This window comes from Hipposideros armiger, unplaced genomic scaffold (genome assembly GCF_001890085.2).
Source record: "Hipposideros armiger isolate ML-2016 unplaced genomic scaffold, ASM189008v1 scaffold_553, whole genome shotgun sequence".
In the NCBI taxonomy this organism is placed as follows: domain Eukaryota; kingdom Metazoa; phylum Chordata; class Mammalia; order Chiroptera; family Hipposideridae; genus Hipposideros; species Hipposideros armiger.
This window is the reverse complement of record NW_017731903.1, coordinates 990,427-1,013,750: the sequence shown is the minus strand read 5'-3', so window position 1 is coordinate 1,013,750 and position 23,324 is coordinate 990,427. Positions and strand designations below refer to the sequence as shown.

The 23,324-nt window shown below is 46.1% G+C and overlaps 1 protein-coding gene across 1 annotated transcript in view; it reads right to left on the bottom strand.

Annotated features, from left to right (window-relative positions):
- Positions 1-9,093, bottom strand: part of HK2 (hexokinase 2) — a 67,717-nt gene extending 58,624 nt beyond the window's left edge. The window contains exon 1 of the mRNA XM_019623608.1: positions 8,555-9,093. Coding sequence (XP_019479153.1) covers positions 8,555-8,617 — 63 coding nt within the window. The 5' untranslated portion in view covers positions 8,618-9,093. The remainder of the gene's footprint in view (positions 1-8,554) is intronic.
- Between the last annotated feature and the right edge of the window lie 14,231 nt (positions 9,094-23,324).

Below are 23,324 nucleotides of genomic sequence, written 5' to 3'. Positions count from 1 at the left end.
GCATGCTGCACAAATGGTGCTGAGAGGACGCAGGATGGGCTCCTCCTCTGGACCTTGTCCTGTGTAAGCTTGGGCTGGTCCCCAAGTACAGAGCACTAAGGGACACTTTTCTTCATCTATAAAATGAAGGGTTTGAACTAGACGATCCCAAAGGTCTCCCTTCTCAACTGACATTTGACTGACTCATAACCCCATGAAACTGAAACACAATTAGCCATGTCCAGTTTTCCCGGAGAGCCCCATGCTGGGTGGGGCTCAGGGCCTGGGCCATGGAGCCAGACTGCCTGCGTTTGAATTCTGGCTTACCGTTCAGCAAGCTACTGTCTCTTTCTGTGCCTTGGTGTCTTCACCTGAATAATAGGTAATAATAACATCTACTCTGGAGGTTTGTTTGAGGAAGGCCTGAGTTACAGCAGAGCGCATAGACAGGGACCAGCATTTAGTTAGCAGTGCGCTATGTGTTATTGTAAGACCTTGGGGGATTGAGGGGGAAAGGGGACTGACTGATGGGACAGCTGGAAGGCTTCATTGGAGGTGGCGGGGAGGGTTGAGACAGGAAATTTGGAGAGGAAGCAGGAAGCAGGAGGGGAAAGTCCCTCAAATGGGAAAAAGGAAAAGTGGCAGCTTCAAATGCCCTCATTTAACCCTAATTAAAGCCACTCATGGCTTATCTGGCTTCCTTCCTTTATCAGATAATATGGAGATGCCATAAGGAAGAGTTTGGGAATAAGGCCTTTCAAGGACAAGGACTACCTCCTGCCCCTGCTGAGCTGAGGGTGAGGAGGGGCAGGAAGGCTGGGTGGGTGGTGAATGCCAAGGGCTCCCAGAGCCAGGATCTCAGTCCTGACTCACTCTTAGTTAACTCTAAGGTGATATTTAATCAAGGTCCCTCCAAGGAAGGAATGTCAAGGAAATGCTTAGAGATCCACAGATGAAAGTACAAAATGCATGGTCACCCCTAAAAGAGAGCAGCATTTCAGGGGAAATGAGATTCTCTGGCTCCTGTTCCCACGGGAACAAAGCCCAGACTCGCCACTGGGTTTGAACAAGACAAAGGCTGTACGGGGATAAGGGGAGAAGAGTGTGGGTTCCACACAAAAGGTCCCCTTGGGCTTTGTCAAGAGCCCCAAGCAACCCAGTGTCAGAAGGGGCCACACTGGACAGCCCAGAGTCTATATATGAGAGTCAAACTGCTGAGACCCTAAATGGCCAGGGACCCTCCACTCAATGTACCAAAAGAATGTGGGAATGACTGTTCCCTTTGGTGAAATCCCAGGGATCACTGGGACAGAAAACTACCTTGACCTGGATCTATGACAGCACAGGGCACCTGAAGGAGTTTACCCCTTGGGAAGCGAGAGTCTGGGGCAAATGTGAAGAATGGTGAGCAAGCTTCTCATTGGCCAACTCCAGCATAAGTGGCCTCAGCAACTGCCCTTGGAGCCTCGGCCCTGCTGCCCTCCAGGAAAGGTAGGTACTGAGGGGGAGGGGACTACAGTGAAAAGGGGTTGAACCAATGCTGTGATTCGTCACTGCTGCTGTGTCTCTCACAGCTTCCCAAGGAGGACGCTTTAACCTGAGGTGCACCAATGGCCAAGGTGCCCTAGAGACTCCCCAGTGGGAGTGCTAGCTCCCCAGAGGACCAGAAGGAAAGCAAGCAGGAGGAAGACCTCAAAGATGGGTCTCCTCTGCCCAGGAAAGAGAAGGTTTTAGAAGTTGGAGGAGCAGAGAAGATGCTTCCTTATTCCTCAGCTTCCCATCCTTCTGTCCTCCCTGTCCTCTGCTCTAATCTGACATCAGACAGAGGACATAGATGGTCAAAACCTATATGCCCTAAAAGCCCTTGGGAAAAAAGAAGCAGAGCCTCTTTTGCTCCTGCCCAGATGGACAGCACAGTAGGGTATCTGAGTGTGTCTTTCTCCAGGTACTAATATTTAACACAGCTCTAAGAGCTTCACATATATTCACTCTCTCTGTAACCCTTACAACAACCCTATTAAGGTGTTATCCAAATGCTCTCCATTTTAAAAGAAGAAGAAACTGAGGCCTAGAGAGGTTAAATTAACCAGCCCAAGTGCACACAGCTGAATCCATGGTGAGCCAGAATTCAACCCCAGGGAGCCTGGTTCTACACCTCACCACACAGCCTCTCCTAGTGACTGCTGGACTGTCCCTCAGTGGCTGTCACCTCTCCTCTGCTCTTGGCTATGGCAGCTCCTGAGCTCATGTTCCTCCAGCTCACATGCCTGCCTTGTTCAGAAGCCTGGCAGATGCCTGGCCTCCGTGGAAACCCCGGCAACAGCCGGGTGAGACTCTCCCGGGGACAACTGAGCAGACTTCTCTCCCACTGGCTTCCTGGAGTGCTTACATTGCTCACATTTTTCTGGTTAAGGACAGAAAAACAGCAACCCAGTTAGCCCATCCTTCAGCCAGGGGTCATGGACATCCGCTGTTGTGGTCTGCAGACCTCACCTTAAATCCATCTTCTGTTAAAAGCCACTCCCACAAGAGCTGTCCCATGACATGGCACACTGAGCGCTAACTGGCTGCAGCTACTAACTGGCTGAATGGCCATGAATGATACACCATAAAGCTGAATGGGAAATGGACCATGTTCTTCTAATGCAGTGTCTCACCCTACACATATTTGGGAACAGTAAAGTCATTGTTGTGTGCAGTGGGGAGGGACGTGGGGGTGCCATCCTGTGCATTGTAGGATGTTTCACTGTATCCCTTGCCTCTACTTACTAGATACAATAACACATCCTCATCTACCTGCCTTGTGACAACCAAAAATGTCTCCAAACGTTACCCAAGCATGGGGGGGGGGGGCAAAATCACTAGTAGTTGAAAACTACTACTCTAAAGAAATAGTGAAAAAAAAAAAGACAAACAGGCTTTTTGCCCCTGTAAAATTGGGTAGAGTGGAATTCTTGCTCTTTAAGTTAGGCTGGGAGAGCCCCTCACGTAAGATTATCCATCCTAAAACGTCAATAGAGCTGAGGTGGAGACCTGCCTTAGAAGTTAGCAAAAGCAGCCACTTGAATGCAAGGAAGCATGGCCTGTGATTCATGGCATGTGATATTAAGACACAGCCAATGAACTGCGGGGTTTGATTTGCCCCCCTCCACCCCGTGCCCCCACTGCTTTGGAAAGGCACAGACAGACGATACACAGTGTTCGAAAACAAACCAAACTTGCTGACTTCAAACCTCAACAATGATAATGAGGAACCCGTTATCAAGAGTTGTCTTTTAAACTAGAAGTATCTGAACAAAGAAAGCCAGTTTTCTGGGGTTCTTGAGTTCTTTTAGTAACATCAGATCTCCTTACTCTGACTGCAAGATTTTTCAAGAAAACTGTTGTGGTTTGTGTTGTTTTGATTCCCCCTGGAAAAGGGCCCCTCACTGCCCTCAAACTCCTCGTGGTGCTGAAAATTTAACTTTGAAAAGTGATGTTCAAAAAAAAAAAAAGTTGTCTTTGTCTGAAGAGCCTCAGAGGGAATTTTAATTCATTCAGGGAGAAAGAAAAAAGTGCTTCCTAGCGCTCTCTGAAATAGAAGTTTGACAATACAAATGGATGGTTACCAAACACTACAGAATATTCCTACTACCACCAGTTCTTCTGAGCAGGGAAGGGACAGTATTAGTATACTAAATATTAGGTTACAAGTTGACCAAATGAGACAAATTGTACCTGTCAATGTGAGTTAACGCAGTCAAAAATAACCTTATCAAGGTTTTAATAATCAGTAGTTTACCCCTGGTACTTTAATCCCTTATCTGAAGATTAATGGCTCATAGTAGGTGCTCAAAACATATCAATCACTGTTGATTGATATGTTTTGTAATTTATATTACCATGGGGTTGATTACCCCATGGTAATGTACCCTCTCTTGACTGCTACAGCCCAGAGAGACTACACAGAACCCTTTAGTGTCTGTAAAGTATCTTTTCCTGGAGCTTTACCTCACCAGACAACTGAAGGATGGCTTAGTTTCAATTTCCCACATAGTACCCAGAGGGCCTTGTAGCCACAGTAGGTTCTCAAAAGACATTAAAACTCTTAGTGGCTCTGTTCAACCTTTCTGCTTCCAAGGTACCCCTCCCACCAATGAGTCCCGAGTTGAAAGCCACCCCTGGCTCATACACAGGGAGCCCAACGTGAGCCATCTATACTCCAGGGTTGGAGCGAAAATATGTCACCAGTCTATGCATGTTAAACAATTTGATCAAGGGCTAAAGGAAGGAGGTACACTTCGTCTCATTTCTATTGGTTAATCTGATTCTCATTCTTAAGAGACAGAAATCCTGTGTCTTGTATATTGATTATGTATCAGTCAATAAAAAGAATCTTCTCTCCACAAGCAGGACATAAAGCCTGGATTGCTGGAGGACAGGAAAATCCTTGTCCCTCTTTCCCCTTCTCCTCTCACCAACCCCTCCCATGACTGCAGAATCAGCCTCAGGCCAAGCCTCAAGCCTTGATGGAGGAATAGCCCATCACTGCCCTTCCCTCTAAGGGTCCACCTATCCACCCACTCCTTCCGCCCAGGACTAGCAGTCTCCCCCCACCCCCACCCCCCAGATGCCTCTCACACTCGTTTACTTCCTGCAACCTTTGCTCAGCTTCTTTCTCCAGGAAGGTCCCCTCTTTCATTATCGCACTCACTGAGCACCTCACCAGAAGCCAGAAACTGTGGCTATAAATATGAACAGCCAGATTCTCCCTGCCCTGAGGAAGAAACCAGAATTGATAACTGCCAACTCCAGTGTACGTGGAATGATAAGGCAAAAGCACCTTGTGTGAACGGCCTTGACATTTAGAGGGATGGTTATTCAAATTTGGGGGGAATAAAGACAGAGATGAGGCTGGGTCAAGGGGGCATTCAGCATGCAGAATCTTAAAAGGCCTCTCAAGTAACCCAGTCTGGCTCCAGAAAGAGACTGGAAACAGGGAAACTAGGGAGGCCTCTGAAGTAACCCAGAGACCACTTGACAAAGATGTAGCAATCAGAAAGGAATGTCAGTGAACTGAGCCCAGGGCTCCCAACCAGAATAGCCAGAGGGTACTGGTGCCATTACTCTAACCAAGAAGAGAGAGAGAGCTGCATTTCTGGGCATGCTGAGTGAAGGTGCTGCCTGCATCCAAAAGTGAACACAGACAGGGGCCAGGACAGAGTCCACTAATGATACAGCAGCAGGTCAGGTGGTCAAGAGCATGGGAATATGGAGCCCAAACTACATGGTTTCAATTCCCAGCTCTTACAAAACAAGCTAGTGACCTTGGACAAGTTAACTCTGTGTCTCAGTTCCTTAGGAGTGAAACAGGGATGCTGACAATACAGCAGGTCTTCGAATACAATAACACTGTTTTATTCAATGTCGTTTCATTATAATGTTGATGAGATGCCATAGGAACTTGATTCTGGTTTATATCAATTAGCCTATGGTAAAAATTGGTTTCATGATACATCACTTTACTTAAACTCACAGAGCCTGTCAAGTGGGGATTTGCTGTAATTGTTTCTACTTCATAGGGTTGTTGTAAATGTTAACGAGCTAACGTGTAAAGAGCTTAAAACAGTACTTGGTACACAGTAGGTGCTATATGTGTTTGCTCTTGAGTTTCAAACTGTCAACTGGCAAAAATGAACAAATAACCCTAATTCCCCTCCTAATGGCACAAAACACTGGGCTTGTCCATCAGTAGACAAGTGACCCCAATGGGGCAAGCTAGTTCTGGGCAGGTGAACCTAAGCTTTCCATGCCTCAGACTACAACCCAGGAGACGTAAGATGATGGAGATTTCAGAAGCATCCAAATCAAGGCCTGTTCAAGACTCTAGAATTAAACTCAAGCATCCTCCTTCTCTCCTAATTCTTCCTTCTAGCAGCAACTTGAAAAGAAGCTTCCAAAATATTCTCTCTGATTCTCTTCCTACTTCCTATGTAATTGCAGCTGTAATCAAACATCTATGCTCACCTAACCCAGGAGGCTAAATCCCAGGTTCTGACACCTGGTGAGTTAAAGGCCTGATTCAACTCTGCCCCCATTGGTCATTTAGGGGAAATACACCCAACTGTCCCCCAGGCGCTTCGCAGGCTGAAAAGGTAGCCGCTGCAAGTGTAGAGAAGCCTACAAGAAAAATGTCTTCAGATTGCTGTGCTTAAGCACCACCAACTCCATAAAGTGGACAAGGCCGCTGTTGTCATCCCCACTTTACAAAAAAAATTGACAGTCCAAAGAGGGAAGGTGATGTGCTCAGGGTCCTATGGCTAAAAAAACCCCCACAGGGCCAGCCGAGTAACTCAGTTGGTTAAGAGCGCAAGCTCTGAGCAACAGGGTCACCGTTTCAATTCCGTCATGGGCCAGTCAAGCTGCGCCAGAGCTGAGCTGCTGCTGTGCTGCCAACAAGTGGCAGTATGGCTCAGCTGGTGAGAGCACATGCTCCTAACAACAAGGTTGCCAGTTGACTCCCGCAGGCGATGGTGGGCTATGCCCATCCACAACTAAGACACAGCACCTTGAGCTGAGCCACAGCGAGCTGCCACAGGATGGTGACGGGCTTGGAGCTGAGCTAGCTGCGCCCTCCACAACTAGGACTGAAGGACAACAGCTTGGCTGTTCCCCTTCCCCAATTCCCAACACTGTTCCCCTTTCCCAATTCCCCAATAAAATCTTTAAAAATAAAATAATATCCTTTAAAAAAAAACACACAAAACAGAGATTAGAACTCATTTTGAGATACCATGGCTAAGTCTCTCCACTTTGGGACCAAAGAGATGGCCCCTTTCCAGGCCAGGAGGGTGGTACAACTCCACAGTTCACGCCCTAGCCTCCTTCCTCCGGTTTGGGGAAGAATAAATCTGTAAAAGAACTAAAATGTCCTGGGGTGGCCTTCACCCAACCAAGAAGACCCTCAGTTGGATTAAAGACCCTACAGCCTTGTATCTTGGGACTTGCCAAGGAATGACAGTCTTCCCCAAACATTAAGTCATTTTGGGGGCAGAGAAGCCCAAAGAAGTTGCCAAGATCCTGCCTGCTCACAGACACGTTCTTAACTAAAATGAATTCAAGTGCAGAGCAGGACCACATCCCAGGAATGAGTTAGGGAAGAATAGCAGTTTATAAGCAGAGAAAAACTCAACTCAAACAGCCGCCCTCTGCTCCCTATTCCAGTCTGGGCCTGAGTAATGCCCTGTTTTATTGCGGGGGGCGGGGGGTGGAGGGGGGTTCATCTGCTGCGGCTCAAAAACACCAAGACCCACCATCCTCTCCTTTGCTCTCAGGATCTCCAGAATGTTAGTAGAGGCAGGTTGCCCCACCAAACAATAATGTCAAGACATTTTTCCCCAAAGTGTGTTCCCACTAAAACACAGAAACTTCAAGTATGTAATTGAGCAATGCTCCGTCAGTGCCTCACAGCACCGCACACCGCTCACCCTCGCCCCAGCCTATCCCCTCTTCTCAAATCCTAGCTGAAGCCCACGGCCAGGAGCCAATCCTGAAATCCCGAGCATTTCAGAAACTCAATTCTCCCCAGAGTGATAGGTCCTCGGGCCCAACCAGGCCCCACCCCCACCCCATGCCCGGAGGCACAGAGAGCTAGGCTCCCGGCCCCGCCAGAGGCTCTTTTTTATGTAAATGATCGGCCCGCAGAAAGAGCTCTGGCTGGGGGAGGGCTAAGCAGCGCCTGCTGAGCGCGAGGTGGGCACGGCCAGGTCAGGTACTGGGGCAAGGAAAAGCTTTTTAGGAACGACAGAAATCTCAAGGAAGAGGTAAGGGCAGAGGTGGGGGGAGTTAGTCCTCTCCGAGTAACTTTTAGGAGCACCAGAAGTAACATCCTAAGTCTGCTCCCCCAACTTGGAGACGGCCCGGGGACCCAAGGCGGCGGTTCTGAGGCAAATGTTGGGCTGGGGGCCTTGTACGCCCCTTGCGGATCCTCAGTTCCGAGCGCTTCAGTTCCGGGGAGGGGGCGCAGCAGCGGGGTAGTTTCTCCGTCTCCTTTCAATTCTCTCCCGGGTTGGCGACCTCTCCCCAAATGTACCTCCGCAAGGCCGAGAGGAACGCCAAAGGGAATCGCACTTCCCCCAAAACGCGGTCCTTTTGCGCAGGAGGCCCCTGGCAGCCCCACGCGGCAGCGGAGCCTCCTCCCCCAGCCACAGTTCTCCCCATGTGCTCTCCCGGAACTCCGGCTGCGAAAGAGGGGCTCCTCCCACGTGGGCTCATCAGTCTAAGACTACTTGCCGGGTGACCCGCCCCTCCAGAAAAAAGAAGCGCGAGCACGCGCAGGGTGGCAGGGAGTGAGAGCCGTGCGGAGCGCGAGCCCCAGCCCCTCGCACGCGCGCACACGCCTGCCTGTGCCTAGCGGACGTGGCTCCTCGTGTGCAGGAGTTTCCCCGCCGCCCAGACTCTTTCCACGTCCTCCGCCCCAAATGGGGAAGAAGGGTGTCCTCTCAGGGTCAAGGAGAATGCCAGCCGGGGCCCCGTAGAAAAGGCTGGGAACCATTCAACTTTGTCAGAGGCGAGCCAGCGACCCCGGCTTACTTACCTTCTGCACTTGGTCATGGTTGAGCTCGGTGAAGAAGTAGGCGAGCAGATGCGAGGCGATCATCCTGCCGCGGACCAACAGCACCGGCTTGGGAAACCAAGGCTGGAGCGCGTGTAGGGAAGGAGGGCGGCACAGTTGGAAAGCGTTGTACTGGGGCTTGGCTGCCCGACCCGGAGCGGTAAGTGCGGGCGGCCCACAGTAAAGGCTAACCACGATGGCACTCCCGCCTGAAGGGTCTCGGGTCTCTAGAAACAGGTTTGGGGAGTCACAACTGCTAGAAGGCGCCCAAGAATCACTCCTGGCGACGTCGGGTTGCCCTGCTGTCAGGGCACTAACTTCAACCACAGGAATCACTAAGGCTCAACTTGAGAAGAATCGCAGCTCAGATCCACTAAGGCGATCGGACCTCTCCGGCTCACACGCGCCCTGCTCTCGCCAGCAGATCTTCTCCGCTAGGTGACTTGGGGTTGCTAGCAGCGGCCCGGGACTCCTGCGCTAGAGTTTCGTGCAACAATGTGGCTTATTGAGGGGCTGCCGGCTCGCGGGCCGCCCAGTAAATGACGTGTGCACACCCATTGGCTGCACTGGGAGGGTGTGTGCGCCCACGGGCCGCCCGCTGCCGCAACGCAGCCAATCAGCGGGCATGGCCCGTGGGCGCGGCCGCTCCGACACCCGAGCCGGCAAGCCAGAGGGGCGCGCCTGAGATGGGGGGCGGGGCCGGTCGGCAGCGATGAGACGTGTGGTCCGTGGCAAAAGGCTGGAGCGGAAAGGCGCATGAGCCACCGCTGCGTCAGGCTCTGCTGTGGGTGGGGGGCGCGTGATCACAGACCTGGAGTGCAGAGCGACTGGTAAGACGGGTCACCCGACCAACACACGCCCTGTGCAGGGAGCGAGATACTGTTTGGCATCTCGCAGTCATGTGAGGGGCCCCACTGGCCGGTCACATTTCTGAAGTATCTTAGTTCTCACCTATTGTGGCTCAATGCATCCGCGCAAACGCTGATGCAGAGTCAGCTGTCTACTGCTTACTTTATGGCAGGCAACGCAAAACTGATAGAATGTGGCTTTTACTAACTTCGTTTTTACAGATGAGGAAACTGAGGCACATGGCCCTTGAGAGACAGACTTGCCCAAGGTCACACAGCTAATAAGTGACAGAGGAAGGAAACCCATGTGCATCTGACTATTCTTTTCCCTATTAACCTATCCTGCAGCTTTAGCAGCAGTTGTAGAAGGCAGGAAATGAGCTTTGTCTGCAGCTGTGGGACTGATGCGTGGATGAAACTGGGTGGGTGATAAGTGGGTAACTGAATGATCCTGGACATGTGTGGGTTGGGGTGGGGTGACTTACGGATGCTGAGAGGAATGGGAGTCCCAGCCATAGCTAATACCTGGCACTAGACTCCAAATTTATATACATGGTGGAAGCTGGTAAAAGTGAAACAGTGCAGCAGACATGAGATTGGTACCTGTGGAGAATAGTACCAATCTATTTGTGTAAATAGATTGATTATACATTTGTAATCTGGGGTTGGAGAGGTCTCAGTAGAGGGAAGGTGGTCTGCCATGTTCTACTAAGAATTTCTCATTTTCTCAAAAACAGTGGAGTGCTATCTGCAATGTGTATATTATTGTTATTATTATTATTATTATTATTATTATTACATGAGTAATAAGTGGTCATTGTTGGAAAATAAGAATATACAAACAAAAAGCAAAAGCATTCATGCTCCACCCTCTCAGCAAAACATCTTGAATCTGTGTATCCTTGCCAGCTACACATTTTCACCTTTCCTTCCCTGCACTCCAGTCAGGCTGTGGTCCCAAACTGCTTTTTGTCATAATCATCATAATGACCTACAAGTTGCCAAATCCCGTGTCCTCATCTCTTTTCTGCCCTTGTCTTACTCTACCTCAGGGATGTTGTGCAGTTGACTGCATTCCCCATCTGGACACACCTTTCTCTGCTGGAGCCTGGGAAGCACCCCCTCCTGCTTTCCCTTGAACCTCACTCTCCAGACAGCTCAGCCCCTGTTTTCTCTATTAGTAAAGATGGCTGCCCTCTTATCTCTTCTCTGATCTAGTCCCATTCTCTCCCTGGGCAATCCTTCCCAGCCTTGTGACTGTTATAGCATCTATACGCTGATGCCTCACAAATGTAAATCTACAGTGAGGACCTCTCCCAGATCTCCAGACTTATTTCTCCAACTACCGTATGTCATCTCCACTGACATCACTAGCATTCTCACACTTAACATGTCCGAAGATGAACTCAACTTTTCTTCCTGAATCTATTCCTTTCCCAATGGTCTCAGCAAATGGCATCACCATCCACACTAAGTCATCCTTGAGTCCATCTTGCCACTCACCCTCATATCTAATCATTCCATCTAGTCATTCCATTGACCAATTTGACCCGTAAAGTAGATCCTATAGTTGATCACTTCTCTCCATGTCCTTGGACACCTCTAACCAAGCTTCCAACAACTCAGCCAGAGCCAGTAGCACACTGTCCTACCTGGTCCCCTGTATGCATTTGTGCCTACCTCTACCCTGTCCCCTGTAGTCTACACTCAGGAACCAAAGTAACCTGCTTAATATATTATTCATTCTATGTCTCTCCCTGGCTCAAAGCCATTAAATGGCTTCCAATTTTAGAAAAAAATTCAAACCTCTGACAAGGACCACTGAGTCTTCATGTAAATATGGCTCTTGCCTCCCTCTCCACCCCTCCCATACTATTTTCCCCAGTACCCTGCTTGGCACTCACACTAGCATGTTTTCCGCAAAAATGCCAAACTTTCTCACCCAAGGGCCTTTACTCTTCCTTTTTCTTCTGTCTGGAATATTATTCTCCAGCTCCGTGTCCAGCTGACTCTTCATCCTCACTGAAGTTCAGCTTAAATATCACCACCTCAGATGACTTCCCCCTGACCAGTTTATCTCAAGTAGTCCCCCAAGTACTATCATGTGGCCCTGATTGATTTCCTACATATGCTTTCTCCCCTAGACTGGAGCTACAAGAGGGCAGGATCTGTTTCTATGTTGTCCCCTCATATCCACGGTGCCTAGAATGGTGCCTGTCACATGGTAGGCTTGCAATCTTGCAATTTGTTGGATAAACGAATAGATGAAATCTTAGCGATAACCATGGTTCACAGTTTGTTAACAATACAGAATGAGAGAGAGAGAGAGAGAGAAAGGGTTTATTGTTTTATATATTCTTTCTCAAATCTTTTCCTACCTCTTCGGCTATCCTAATTCACATACCCAACATCTCTCACTTGATTGCATCAACATCATAACTGGGCTTCCCTTTTTAGATATAGAAACACCATTGGTATATGGATTTAGATATCCAACAGAGATTCTTAGAGGAGTGAGGTGATCAGCTTTGCCTCCATGTGGATTCAGGAAGGAAGTCAGAGACCAGAGGCAAAACGCAGCCAAAGCTATGAGAGGACCAGGGCCTGAACCCAGGGGAGGGTGGGACAGAGCATCAGGCTGTGAGGTCAGATGTTTTAAAGTCTGAGATACAATTGATGGCTTTGTCCAGGAGTGGGCAATGAAGAGGATGTCTGCTCCCTAGATATATTTGGAAACCTAATAGTCCAGTGCTACGAAACCCATTGGTTCCAGGCAGGTGGGACCAAACCCAGTGGGTTATGGCAGCTATGAGCCCTTCTCCACACACTAATTTTAGAGTCTCTTCTCCACTCCTCTCTCTGGTCCCATAGTTGACCAGATAATAATCACAAGGTGCTTTAAGTACTTACTCGTATTATGTCTTATTAAGTTCCCAATCCCAGGAGGGTGTTGGAGTAGGTATTGTTTTAGCCCCAGTTTATATGTGACAAACTAAGGTGGGTTGCTCACACAAGGCCAAGACTGTATCTTCAGCGTTTCTGGTTCCAAACTCCATGTCTGGGATTTATTATTTATTGATTCTCAGACATCTTTCTATCTCTCTCTCTCACATATACACACATTGAAGAGACATCCATGTAGTTTAGACTCCATAGCCCCAAGAGAGAAATCAATCAGAAATATTTATTAAACAAATCCTTACAATATTTAGACAGTCTGCTCAGTGCTGTGAGAAATACAAAAGAAACAAGATATGGTTCTTGTTTCTTGAGGGATTAACTATTTAATCAGAGATATAAAATGCGTACATAAAATAATGATTACAGAATGGAAGTCTATCATTGAGAGCCAAACGTGTGTGTGTGTGTCTTTATATGTGAAGGAGTTTTAGAGGAGGAAAAAACAGAGCCACAGACCAGAGTCAACCAAGGGTGGTCTGAGTGATACAAATGCCGGCTGTTACACCAGGTTGGGTCTGGCCTCATATAGGACTGACCTGAGCCTTGGGACTAAACTTCAGGGAGCTATTCTGGGAAGAGGCCACTTGACTAAAAGACCTTCACCTACCAAATACAGTACTACCTTGGTTTGTGATCATAATTTGTTCTGGAAACAAACTACTTGTATTGCAAGGCATTGCTCATTTACCAAGTAAAATGTATTAGAAATGTTTGGTTGTCTTGCAGAACACTCGCAAACCAAATTACTTGCAATCCAAGGTTTTACTGTATTCATTCTTCTAATTAGGATTCATAAAGTTTGCAGTATGTTATAAATGTGGAATTGTGTAGAGAATTTAATATTGATGGTGGTCCAGCCCTGAATATAAATACTTAGGACTCTTTGCATCATGTGGTCTTTAAATATTGGACCCTAACGATCTGCATAATCTCTTGTTTCATAGTTTGATTATAATGTATGAATTTGGAAGATTGGGGAAGAAAGGCATTGAAAAGCAATTCAGATATAAAAATGGAACCCACAAGATACACGACAATCCCATTTTATCATTCAGATTTGCAAACAGAACCCATTCAAGCTAATTTAAGCAGCAAGGAGGTTTGCTGAAGACTATTTAGTCTCTTTCAGGATCTACAGGAGGGCCAGAAAATCAGGCTCAGAGGCTAGCCATCCACAAGTGATGTCCAAGTTATACCATCAAACTCCACTAGTGGAAATGCTACTGCTATGGCCACTGGGCTCAGGCACCTCTGTCCACACTCCTGATGCTGGCACAGGGCTTAAAGCCAGGACATGCCACAGCCACCTTTGACAGGATGTCTGTCTCTCAGTATCCTTGCTAGAAGGAATTCTACACAGCACCTCCTTCTTTATGGTATTTGCTTCCAAACACATCTAGCAGCCGGTGGCCAGAGCCTGGGCCACATGTCCATGCCCTAGTTTCAAGGGAAGTAGAGAAAGCATGCCCAGGAAGTCAGGAGTCATAACGGGGAGAAGTCCTCAACTGTAAGAAGAGTGTTCAAAGGGGCTGGGCAGGCCCAAAGCTGGGCAAACATCCACAACACCCAACATTCACTAAATATGCTGCATCAGAAAGTTTACAGTGCCTTTAGACAAACTGGCTTCCTAAAATTCCCAAATCTATCCAAAAGATTAAAAAATAGGACATGTGTTCTCATTGGGAACTAAACTAGGAAGAAAGTAATCAGTAGGCTGAATGACACCAGGAAAACTTACTATCAATGAATTGACATGGGCTGGATGATTCACCCTGTCCACACACATTCTGTAACCCAGAGCCTGTCTGTCCATAGGTGTATTCAGTGTTGTAGTAAATGAGGAAATGGCCCCTGTGAAATATTACCAGGAGGCCTCCATCCAATGCCATTCCAAACAGGAGGGCTATCATGTCTGATCCTGTCATTTTGATGGCCATTGGACCATATATTCTCCCAACGGTTTGCTTGAGAAGAGCATGGTGGCAATGCTGAGGCTGGCATGGGAACACTATGTGGGCTTGGGCCTGTCTGAGCCCTTGTTCCCCCTTCTGCAAAGTGGAGATTATGAGATGAAATGTGCAAAGCCTTTAGTTCAGAGCCTGGTACATGGTAGATCCTGAATACCAGTTTCCTAAACACATATTTCATATTATCAAGTCTTCTATGCAATAAAAACCCCGTAGTTAAAGAAAATTCCAGATGTCAGAAACAGCAAATAAAGTCTCCAAGACATGGAAGGCATTGGCTTGTTCCCAGTGCCTGCAGAGCTCTGGTCTAAAGAACTGATTTCAGTGGAGAACAGTAGGAGGGAGGCAGCAAAGGCTCAAAAATAACAGAATTCCATCAGCTCTCAAAGTCACAGTGCCTGGGCTGGGCACATTGTAGAGGACGGATTGGTGTGGACTGAGACCGAGTCCTGGGGAAAGATGCTGAAGGTTCCTACTAGGCACAAGGACAGAGACGGGAAAGAAGCGAGAACAGTTAAGAGATAGCCCAAACAGTATGTGATAGATGATTGAATGTGAACGGTGGAGGCAGGCGAGACTCCAAGACAGTGGTTCTCACCCTGCCCTTCGAAAGAGCAGTGTGTCAAAGGGTGGGGGCAGTTGGCCCTGGGTGCAGGCTATGAGCGGTGCCTTGCTGTGAGAATTTGTAATCAATAATAAAAACTTCAGTCAGTCTGATCTTTTGTTATCACCATGGGTTGGTAATTCTAAACAACGCCAATGACAAAATACATCTTCCTGGATTACCACTGATGGCCATCCCTGCATCCCCTGCCTCCTGCCCTTATATATCCACTATGTTAGAATCAGCTGGAGAGCCTTTACAAATCCTGACACTATAGAAACAATCAAGAGATGTTAATGATATCTTTTCTTCCATTGTAATAGTGAACAAAAAGACAAAATGTCTAGGAACGTAAATGTACAAGGAACTCTGATGACGAGCAAGTAAGGAGGCTTAACAGTGCTTCTCAGAATTTCATTTCCTGTTAGGTAAACCTGTAAACTTTAAATCCAACTAAAAATAATGGGGGGGGCCTGACTCTAGCATTCATATGAAAAAGTAAAGAGGACTATCTCCCCAAATTCTGCAAACCATGGAAAGAAACTTGTTCATTTGCTTTTTTTTTTTTTTTTTTAAGATTTTTATTGGGGAATTGGGAGATGGAAACAGCGCTGGGGAATTGGGGGAAGGGGAACAGACAAGTTGCTGTCGTTTTGTTCTTCAGTCTAGTTGTGGAGGACGTTGCTTCACTGGCCCACGTTGGCACCATCATTGCGCTCTTCCCGGGTGAGGCAGATCGGTCGCTGGCTTCTGGACGGCCGCTCACGGCGGCTGCTGGCTGCTCACGCTGGCTGCTGGCTACACACGGTAGCCCATGGCAACCCACTGCAGCAGGGGCTGCAGCCTATGCCGTCGCAGCGACTCATGGCAGCCCAGCTCCAGGTTGAGCTGTTGTTCAGCATCTTAGCTGTGTGGGGCAGTGTCACTGGCCCTCATATGTGGGATCCGAACCGGGGCCCTCTGGCTCCCAAGCCAGCTCTTAACCAACGCACCTCCCGGCCGGCCCTCGTTTGCTTTTTTAATATCACAGTGGTGAAGCCCTTTCTAAGAAAGACTAAAAACCTACATGTCATAAAAGACCCATGAAAGAGTCTCTATTAAGCAAAGTCAAAAAATGTACATCAGATACAAAAGGCTCATTTTCCTACTAGATAAAGAGCTTCTTCAAATTAATAAAAGGAAATCAAGAACTCTGTGGTAGAAAATACAGACAGAGTTCACAGGAAAGGGATAAATGGCTATTTGATGTATGAAAAAACGATTAACTTCGCTCAGAATAGTGCAAGTGCAAATTTAAGATATACTGATCTACTATCATTTTACCCACAGCTTGGCACAAATCAAATAACGATAACACACCTTACCATGGGAAAGAGGTACTTTTCCTCCCAGCACGTTGTTGATGGGAGAACACAGCCTCCATGAGTTCAATTTGACACGCCCCATCAATTACAAGTACGCCTGCTCATTGATCACAAGATCCCATTTTTCTTACAGGTACATCTACACATGCTAGGTAAGGTTATTCGCTGCACCTAAATCCGATCATTTGGGGGCTGGGGGACTGGTTAAGGAGCGGAAAGCACATCCATACAATGGAATAACTCGGCTGCATTTAAAAAAAAAACCTCTCTAAGAATAAATATGGAAGAATCTGCAAGATATAGTTAAGTCAAAAATGCAAGATATAGAACAGTGTGCAGTCATCATTAGTGTATAAAAAGAAACTGAAAATGAAACAAACACATAACTGTGTATAGTCATAAACTGTCCCCTGGGTAGAGGAACTCAGTGACTGGGAGACAGGCATGGGAGAGAGACTGTCGTGTAGTCTTTTGTAGCAGAGGCAAGTATTATCTATTCACCAAAAACACGAAATTAAGAAAAGAACTTACTGGTGTAAAGACAACACAATAGACTGGAGAGGACATAGGGTTAGATACCTGAATCACCAAAAATTAAAATTTTAAAGTTAAAGAAAAATGATGCCTAGGCCACACTTATATCAGGATGTCTGGGGGTGGGACCCAGGCATCAATATTTTCTAAAGCTCCCACAGTGATTCTAATATGCAGCCAGCCAGTGGTAAAAACCACAGCCGTAGCGTGACTGGGTGTTTTGGCTTCTGTCTTGGGGCTGAACATGCTTCAGTCTCAGCATCTAAATCTGACTCTTCCTCCCGCTAAGCACCAGCGTAAACCCTTTGTGCTCTCTGATCTTTGTATCTGTTCCTGGCCCAGCAGCACCTGGCTCCTTTCTTTGTGGCTGCCTCATCCCTCCTCTCTAGACAGCAGGAGCTCAGTTTTCTTTTAATGAACTTGCCAAAAAACCAGGTAAACTTCCTAACCTCCTTCCTGTCACTTCAGTGATGGAAAATGTATCATAGTACTCCTAATAAAGAGGGCACTTTTCCTAGCAGGAATAAGTGAAGGTCCTGCCTCTCTCTGACACTCTCTCTTGATGACTTCAGTTCAGATGGTTTCAGGTGCAAGGAACAGAACGCTCTGGCCCCAATGATAAAGATATTTGTTTCAAATAAAAAACTGCCCGGGGGTGGGCCACGCTCCAGGCTCCAGGTGTGTCAGGGCACAGGCCCTACTTCCCTGAGAACCTCCTGGCCCTGCCTTGCTCCTGAGTTGGCTTCACCTTCGTGATGATAGTGAGATGGCTGCAACAGGTATAGATTTCATCCTTAACTTTCAAGATCCAGAGAAAGGGAAAGGAATGGTCTCCTCCTGGGTCTCTTCCTTATAAGGATAAAAAACACTCCCTAAAACTCCTCAGCAGGCCTTCCCTCCTTAATCTCATTAGCCAAATTGTCACTTACTCATTCTAACCCAGTTATCTAGACAGAGGAATGGGATTATCATGGTTGGTTTACACCCATGGTTCTCACCTGGGGATGATTTTGCCTCCCAGGAGACATTTGACATCATCTAGAGACATTTTGGGTTGTTTCAACTGGAGTCAGGGGTGGTACTAGCAGAGATGTGACTCAGCATCCTAAATGCATACCACACCCTCACAACAAAGAATTATCCAGCCCAAAATGTCACAAGTGCCAAGATGGAGACACCTTGGCTTAGACTAATCAGGGCCCAACCCTAGACCTGAGGACAGGATCACCTTCCCCAAGTTATTTGAGAGATCCCAAACAATATCAGGTTTCTTAAGGGAGAAGAAGGGATGTAGTAGGCAGCCAACAACATCCCCCACCTTACTGCTTCATAGGTGCTGGGGTCCAGCATTTGCCTCTTGTAGAGTAATCCAGATGGGGAAGTTAGAAACTGGTGGTCTAATCACAATAGATTACATGGATCTATAGTCCCAGAACCCAGTGATGCTAACATTTTTTATTTAATATTTATAGTTCTGTAGAGCTAGATGTTTGGCACTCACAATAACCACAGGACACTTGCTCGTTGGTCTATCCAAGAACATTACAAATGTGCTTCTCTAAATCTTTGTGTTTTTTGTGGTTGTTTTGTTTTGTTTTGTTTTGTTTTGTTTTGTTTTGTTTTAGCTAAGCCATCCCGCCACCCGTTGTCAGCTCAGCGGCAGCTCAGTTCAGGCCGGGAATTGAACCGGCGACCCTGTTGCTCAGAGCTCGCACTCTTGAGTGAGTTCTTAACCAACTGAGCCACTCGGCTGGCCCCTGTGCTTCTCTAAATCTTAACAGAGAGGGGAGTGTGACATTACTATTGGTAGGATTTTAGCCATCAGGGAAAGTGTAAGGTTGGCTGCTCCCACTTGCAACATTGGTCAGAATCTCAAGGAGACATGGGAGTTCAGGGAGTCAAGATTAAAGTATCAGCGAAAACATCCAGAAGAACAATATATCCCTGTTCTTTGGGTTTTGCTGAGACAGTAATTTTTCTAGTATCTCTTTGGCCTAAATACAAAACCATTAATTACAAAGACCAACTTTTAAGGGCAAAGAGCAGGGTTGACATGCCATTCCTGGGAATTGTGTATCTAATGTAGATTTCTGGTTACTAAGCCTTTGGGAATATCTTAAAAACTACTTATTCTCACAGAATAGGCACAGACTTTTGGTGTTCTCATAACTCAGTGAGTGGCAGCTGGTTTCCATGCCAACATAATTTTGTCCCAGAGTTCTAGTCTAAAACTTAAGCCAGGTTAATTCACCCTATGGCTCACATCCCTATAAGTTATAGTTACTACCTGTGTAATTAGTTCTAGCCACCAAACATTTCTATTGTAGTTCTCCCTCTAAATTCATGATAGGATTGCATAACGCTGTTCCTTTAAATTTATATGTGGTCATGTGACTTGCTCTGGTCAATGAAAGCTCCAGCAAATGTGCGCGCGAGCACACACACACACACACACACACACACACACACACACACACACACACACACACTGAGCTTTGGCTACATAGAAGCACAGAGACAGAACATCTGTCAACCTGGATCCCTAAGTGAGGATGACATGGAGCAGAGTTTTCATCAACTCGTAATAGACAAGTAATATAAGCAAGAAATAACCTTTGTAGTTTTAAGCCACTAAGATGTGGGGCCATTAATTGCAGCACTATAACCCATTTTATCCTGACTGATACAATTCCCAAAATGTTGGTTCCCCTCCAGTCATTTATTTCCTCCTACATCTCCTTCCTGTGTTGCGCCAACTTTGCTCTCTTTCATTTAATTTTCAACTACTCTTCTCACAGCCCAGTATTTATAGTATGCCTTCTGGAGGCCCCATTTTGTGCCCAAGTAATCCCCCTGTGTCCTCAGCTTCCCCACAGAACATGTGCTTCACCCCTGGGCCTTACCTGTACCCTGTCTCTCCTCTAGAAGCTCCTTCTCCCTCACACCTCCAACCTGAAGGCTGGGAAGTAAGATTGGTATTCCCAGTGCCAATGCTGCTTTTATCCTTCAGTAGAAGTCCTTTAAGACTCATGGCCTCCAGCTGTGTTATCCTAGGTCTTTCCTCATTTGACTGACATCTGGTCACTCCTTCTCTTTCACTGCCCCCTTGGGTACCTGGGTCATAGTTTTCTCCTTTTTCCAAGTCTTGCAGAATCCTGGGAGACTTCAGTGACCCTATGGACAACTACCAAGTACCCTGTCCTCACAGCTTCCTGACCTTTCCAAATCTGGTGACCTCCATCCTCTTTGTACTCTGGCCACTCTCTCTGGGGCTATATCCTAAACCTTGTCACCACTCAGAACTACTTCCCTTCTGCAGTTGAAGCTGTGATGACCACTGTGGAGGGACAATGAGATAGCTCACTAAGCTGGTCTGCACTGGATCCCAAGCAACCTTCCACTTCCCAAACTGTGCCCTAGAACAGAGGTTCTCAAATTTTAATGGCTTATTCTAATCACCTGGGGATCTTGTTAAAAGGCAGACTCTAATTAAGCAGGTCTGGAACGAGACCTGAGATTCTGCATTTCTAATTGCTCCCAGGTGATGGCCATGCCATGGATCTTACTTTGAATCACAAGGAGCTAAGTGTCCATAAGCCCCTGCTGCCCTGTGTTTCCCATTCTTCCTATAAAGAGCCCACTGCTGCCTCTTTGAGCTCTAATCAACCCCCCATGTAACCCCCAAACAACTGAAACCTGTCTCAAGGAGTCCAGTGAACTGTGAGTTCTGCCTGGACTCTTACATTTTGACTCTCAATTTTTTAAAGGATCCCAGATATAAATGATTCACTGTTCTTCAATGCATAGCGCACTCTCACCAGCCTGTGAAAGGTACCTCTTTGTAGTTTCTTTTCATTTTTTTAACCTTCAATTCTGATACTTGTACCTTTTTCCTCCCCAGCACTTGTCATAGGCCAGCACTCTAATGTCTGATACACTCCTTACACAGTAGAAAATTCATGAACTTAATTGTCCGACCTCATATGCATGGAGTCAACCTTGTAAAGTGAGTTTTGTATGCTTATATTTTTAAATTACATCTACGATGTGCAATTTAAAAAGAAAAAAAATGAGACCTTCCTATGAGGTCTGTGTGGCTTCTCCTGACAAGATGACTGGGATTCATGTCCCTTACTTATATAGAAAAAGAATGCACCCTTATTATTTGAACCAGCCTCAGTGAGTCTCTGTTTTTTGCAACCAAAACAACCCAAGGAATATACTACCTCATGGGGTGGTTGTGAGGCCTAACTGAGAGTAGGATGTGGTTTCTAGGCTTCCCTGGCCCATTGCTCCTTAAGTGTCAGAACTTCTTTTGTTGTGGCTGGCAAAGGGATGAATGAAGACTGATTTGGGCCAGGATTAAGAATTCAGTCTCCATATAACCCAGTTCACTTTGCCAGGTACCAAGAGCACCCCTAACACTAGCCTAAAACCTTATTGTAATCTCTTTGGCATAATGATAGAAGAAATTCAAGAGTTTAAAACATGCAGCCAGACTGGACGAGACTGATCAGTGGGCAGAGTAAAAAGCGCAGAAAGAGACCCATATTGGTGAGGAAAAGATGGATTAACTAATAAAATGGAGTTGGAACATCAGGGTGACCATCAAGAAAAATTAATTTGGATTCTTATCTCACTGCTTATAACAAAATAAATTCCAGATAAAGCAAAAGAAAAATTTATATGTAAAAAAATGATTAGAAGAAAATCATGGGAGAATTTTGGTAATAATATTCAATTAAAGCTTTTCTAAGCATCACACATAAACCCAGATGCCCCAAAAGAAAGATGGATTTAGCTAAATTAATGTTTTTAATTCCTCAAGACAAACACCATAAACAAACTTCCTTAAAACAAAAATAACTTTTGCAAATCAGTAAGAAAAAGACCATTTTGAAAAAATGGGCAAGAATATGAAGAGTTCATTGAAAAGAAAATATAAATGCTCTAAACGTAAAAATATATACTTAAGATCACTTATAATAAGAAAAACTACTATCACAATGCATTTTTCAGCTCACAGATTGACAACACTGGAAGATTTTAGAAACTATACTGACAAAAATGCATGGAAACAAACACTCTTGTAAATTTCTCCAGAGGGCAATTTGGCAATGTCTATCAAATTAAAATGAACATACCCTTTGACTTCTAGGAACATATTCACAAATATACATAAGTATGTGTGAAATTACATGTCATTTTATTAATGTAAATTATGATTTGTCCAGATAAGGCAATATTATGACATTATGAAAAGTTGTAAAGCGTTTGGATTATTGATCCTGAACATATCATTCAGAGAAAACAGCAAGACACAGAACATTGTACGAGTGGGGGATGGGAAGGAGAGTGAAAACACATGCATGTTTGAAAGATGCATAAAGATCTCCAGAAAGTTGTGCAAGAAACATACAGAAGGGAAGTGGGGGCAGCGTGGGCATGGAAGGGCGACCTAACATTTCATGTTTATCTTTTCATACTCATTGAATGTTATAGCATGTGCATGATTATAAAATAAAATGAATAAATATTCAAATACTACCTGTTTTTCTAGCAGAAACTGGTGTCCACTGAGTTGTGATTCTAATTTCTGTTGACTATATAGTCAAACAAAAAAGGGAAGTTTAAAAAGGAAGTAGAAAGAGCCAATAGAACGAGGGTCTGGTTTTATTCTGGGGTTTGGTTTTTCTAGGCACTTAGTGATGAAGTAATGCCTGCTTTCTCAAACCACAGGAGCAGGAGAAATGGCTCTCCCTCCCTCTTGAGAGAGAGCTACAGGTAGCCTCAGAGAGTGGGCGTCAGGTCACAAAGATGACATACTGATGGGTGGGAGTCAATGCTGGGCGGTAGGGGCAGGCAGGCGGTCGGAGCTCTCTAGCCCAGACAGTCAGCAAGACCAGAGGGAAAGATGTGAGCACAGGGGTTGTTGATTCTGTAGTCAGGCCCCAAGTCAAGGGCCAGAATGCCTGAGACCCCTCTGGAACACAGGGACCAAAAAGAAAAAGCAACCTTCTGAGCAAGGGGAAGGGAGCACCAAAATTAAATAAGCAGCAGAGGCAAAACACAGCGATTTAAAAGGACAAAGAATAGCAGGGTATGGAATAAGGACATAAGAAGAGGGAGAAAGGCTAAACAGAGGTTCAGCATGGCTGAGGCAGAGGCTACCAATCTCTCTTTATTTTGTGTGTCTGGTGACCATATCAAGTTATATGGCCTTCAGCTAGTACTGTGCAGGTTGAGTTAGCAGTCAGCGTAATGATGGTGTCTTAATATTTATCCCCACTTAGAAAATGATCAGCACACAGTTCTAAGAGCTTTGACAGATGGGACACTCAGAGAAGCTTAGTACCTCGCAATAGCAGATTTCCAGTAAATACATGTTGCTTCATGGACCTCAAGAATCTTTCTTTCTGTTTTCCCACCTTTGCATTTGAATAACACAAATTTCTGATATACAGCATTATCTCT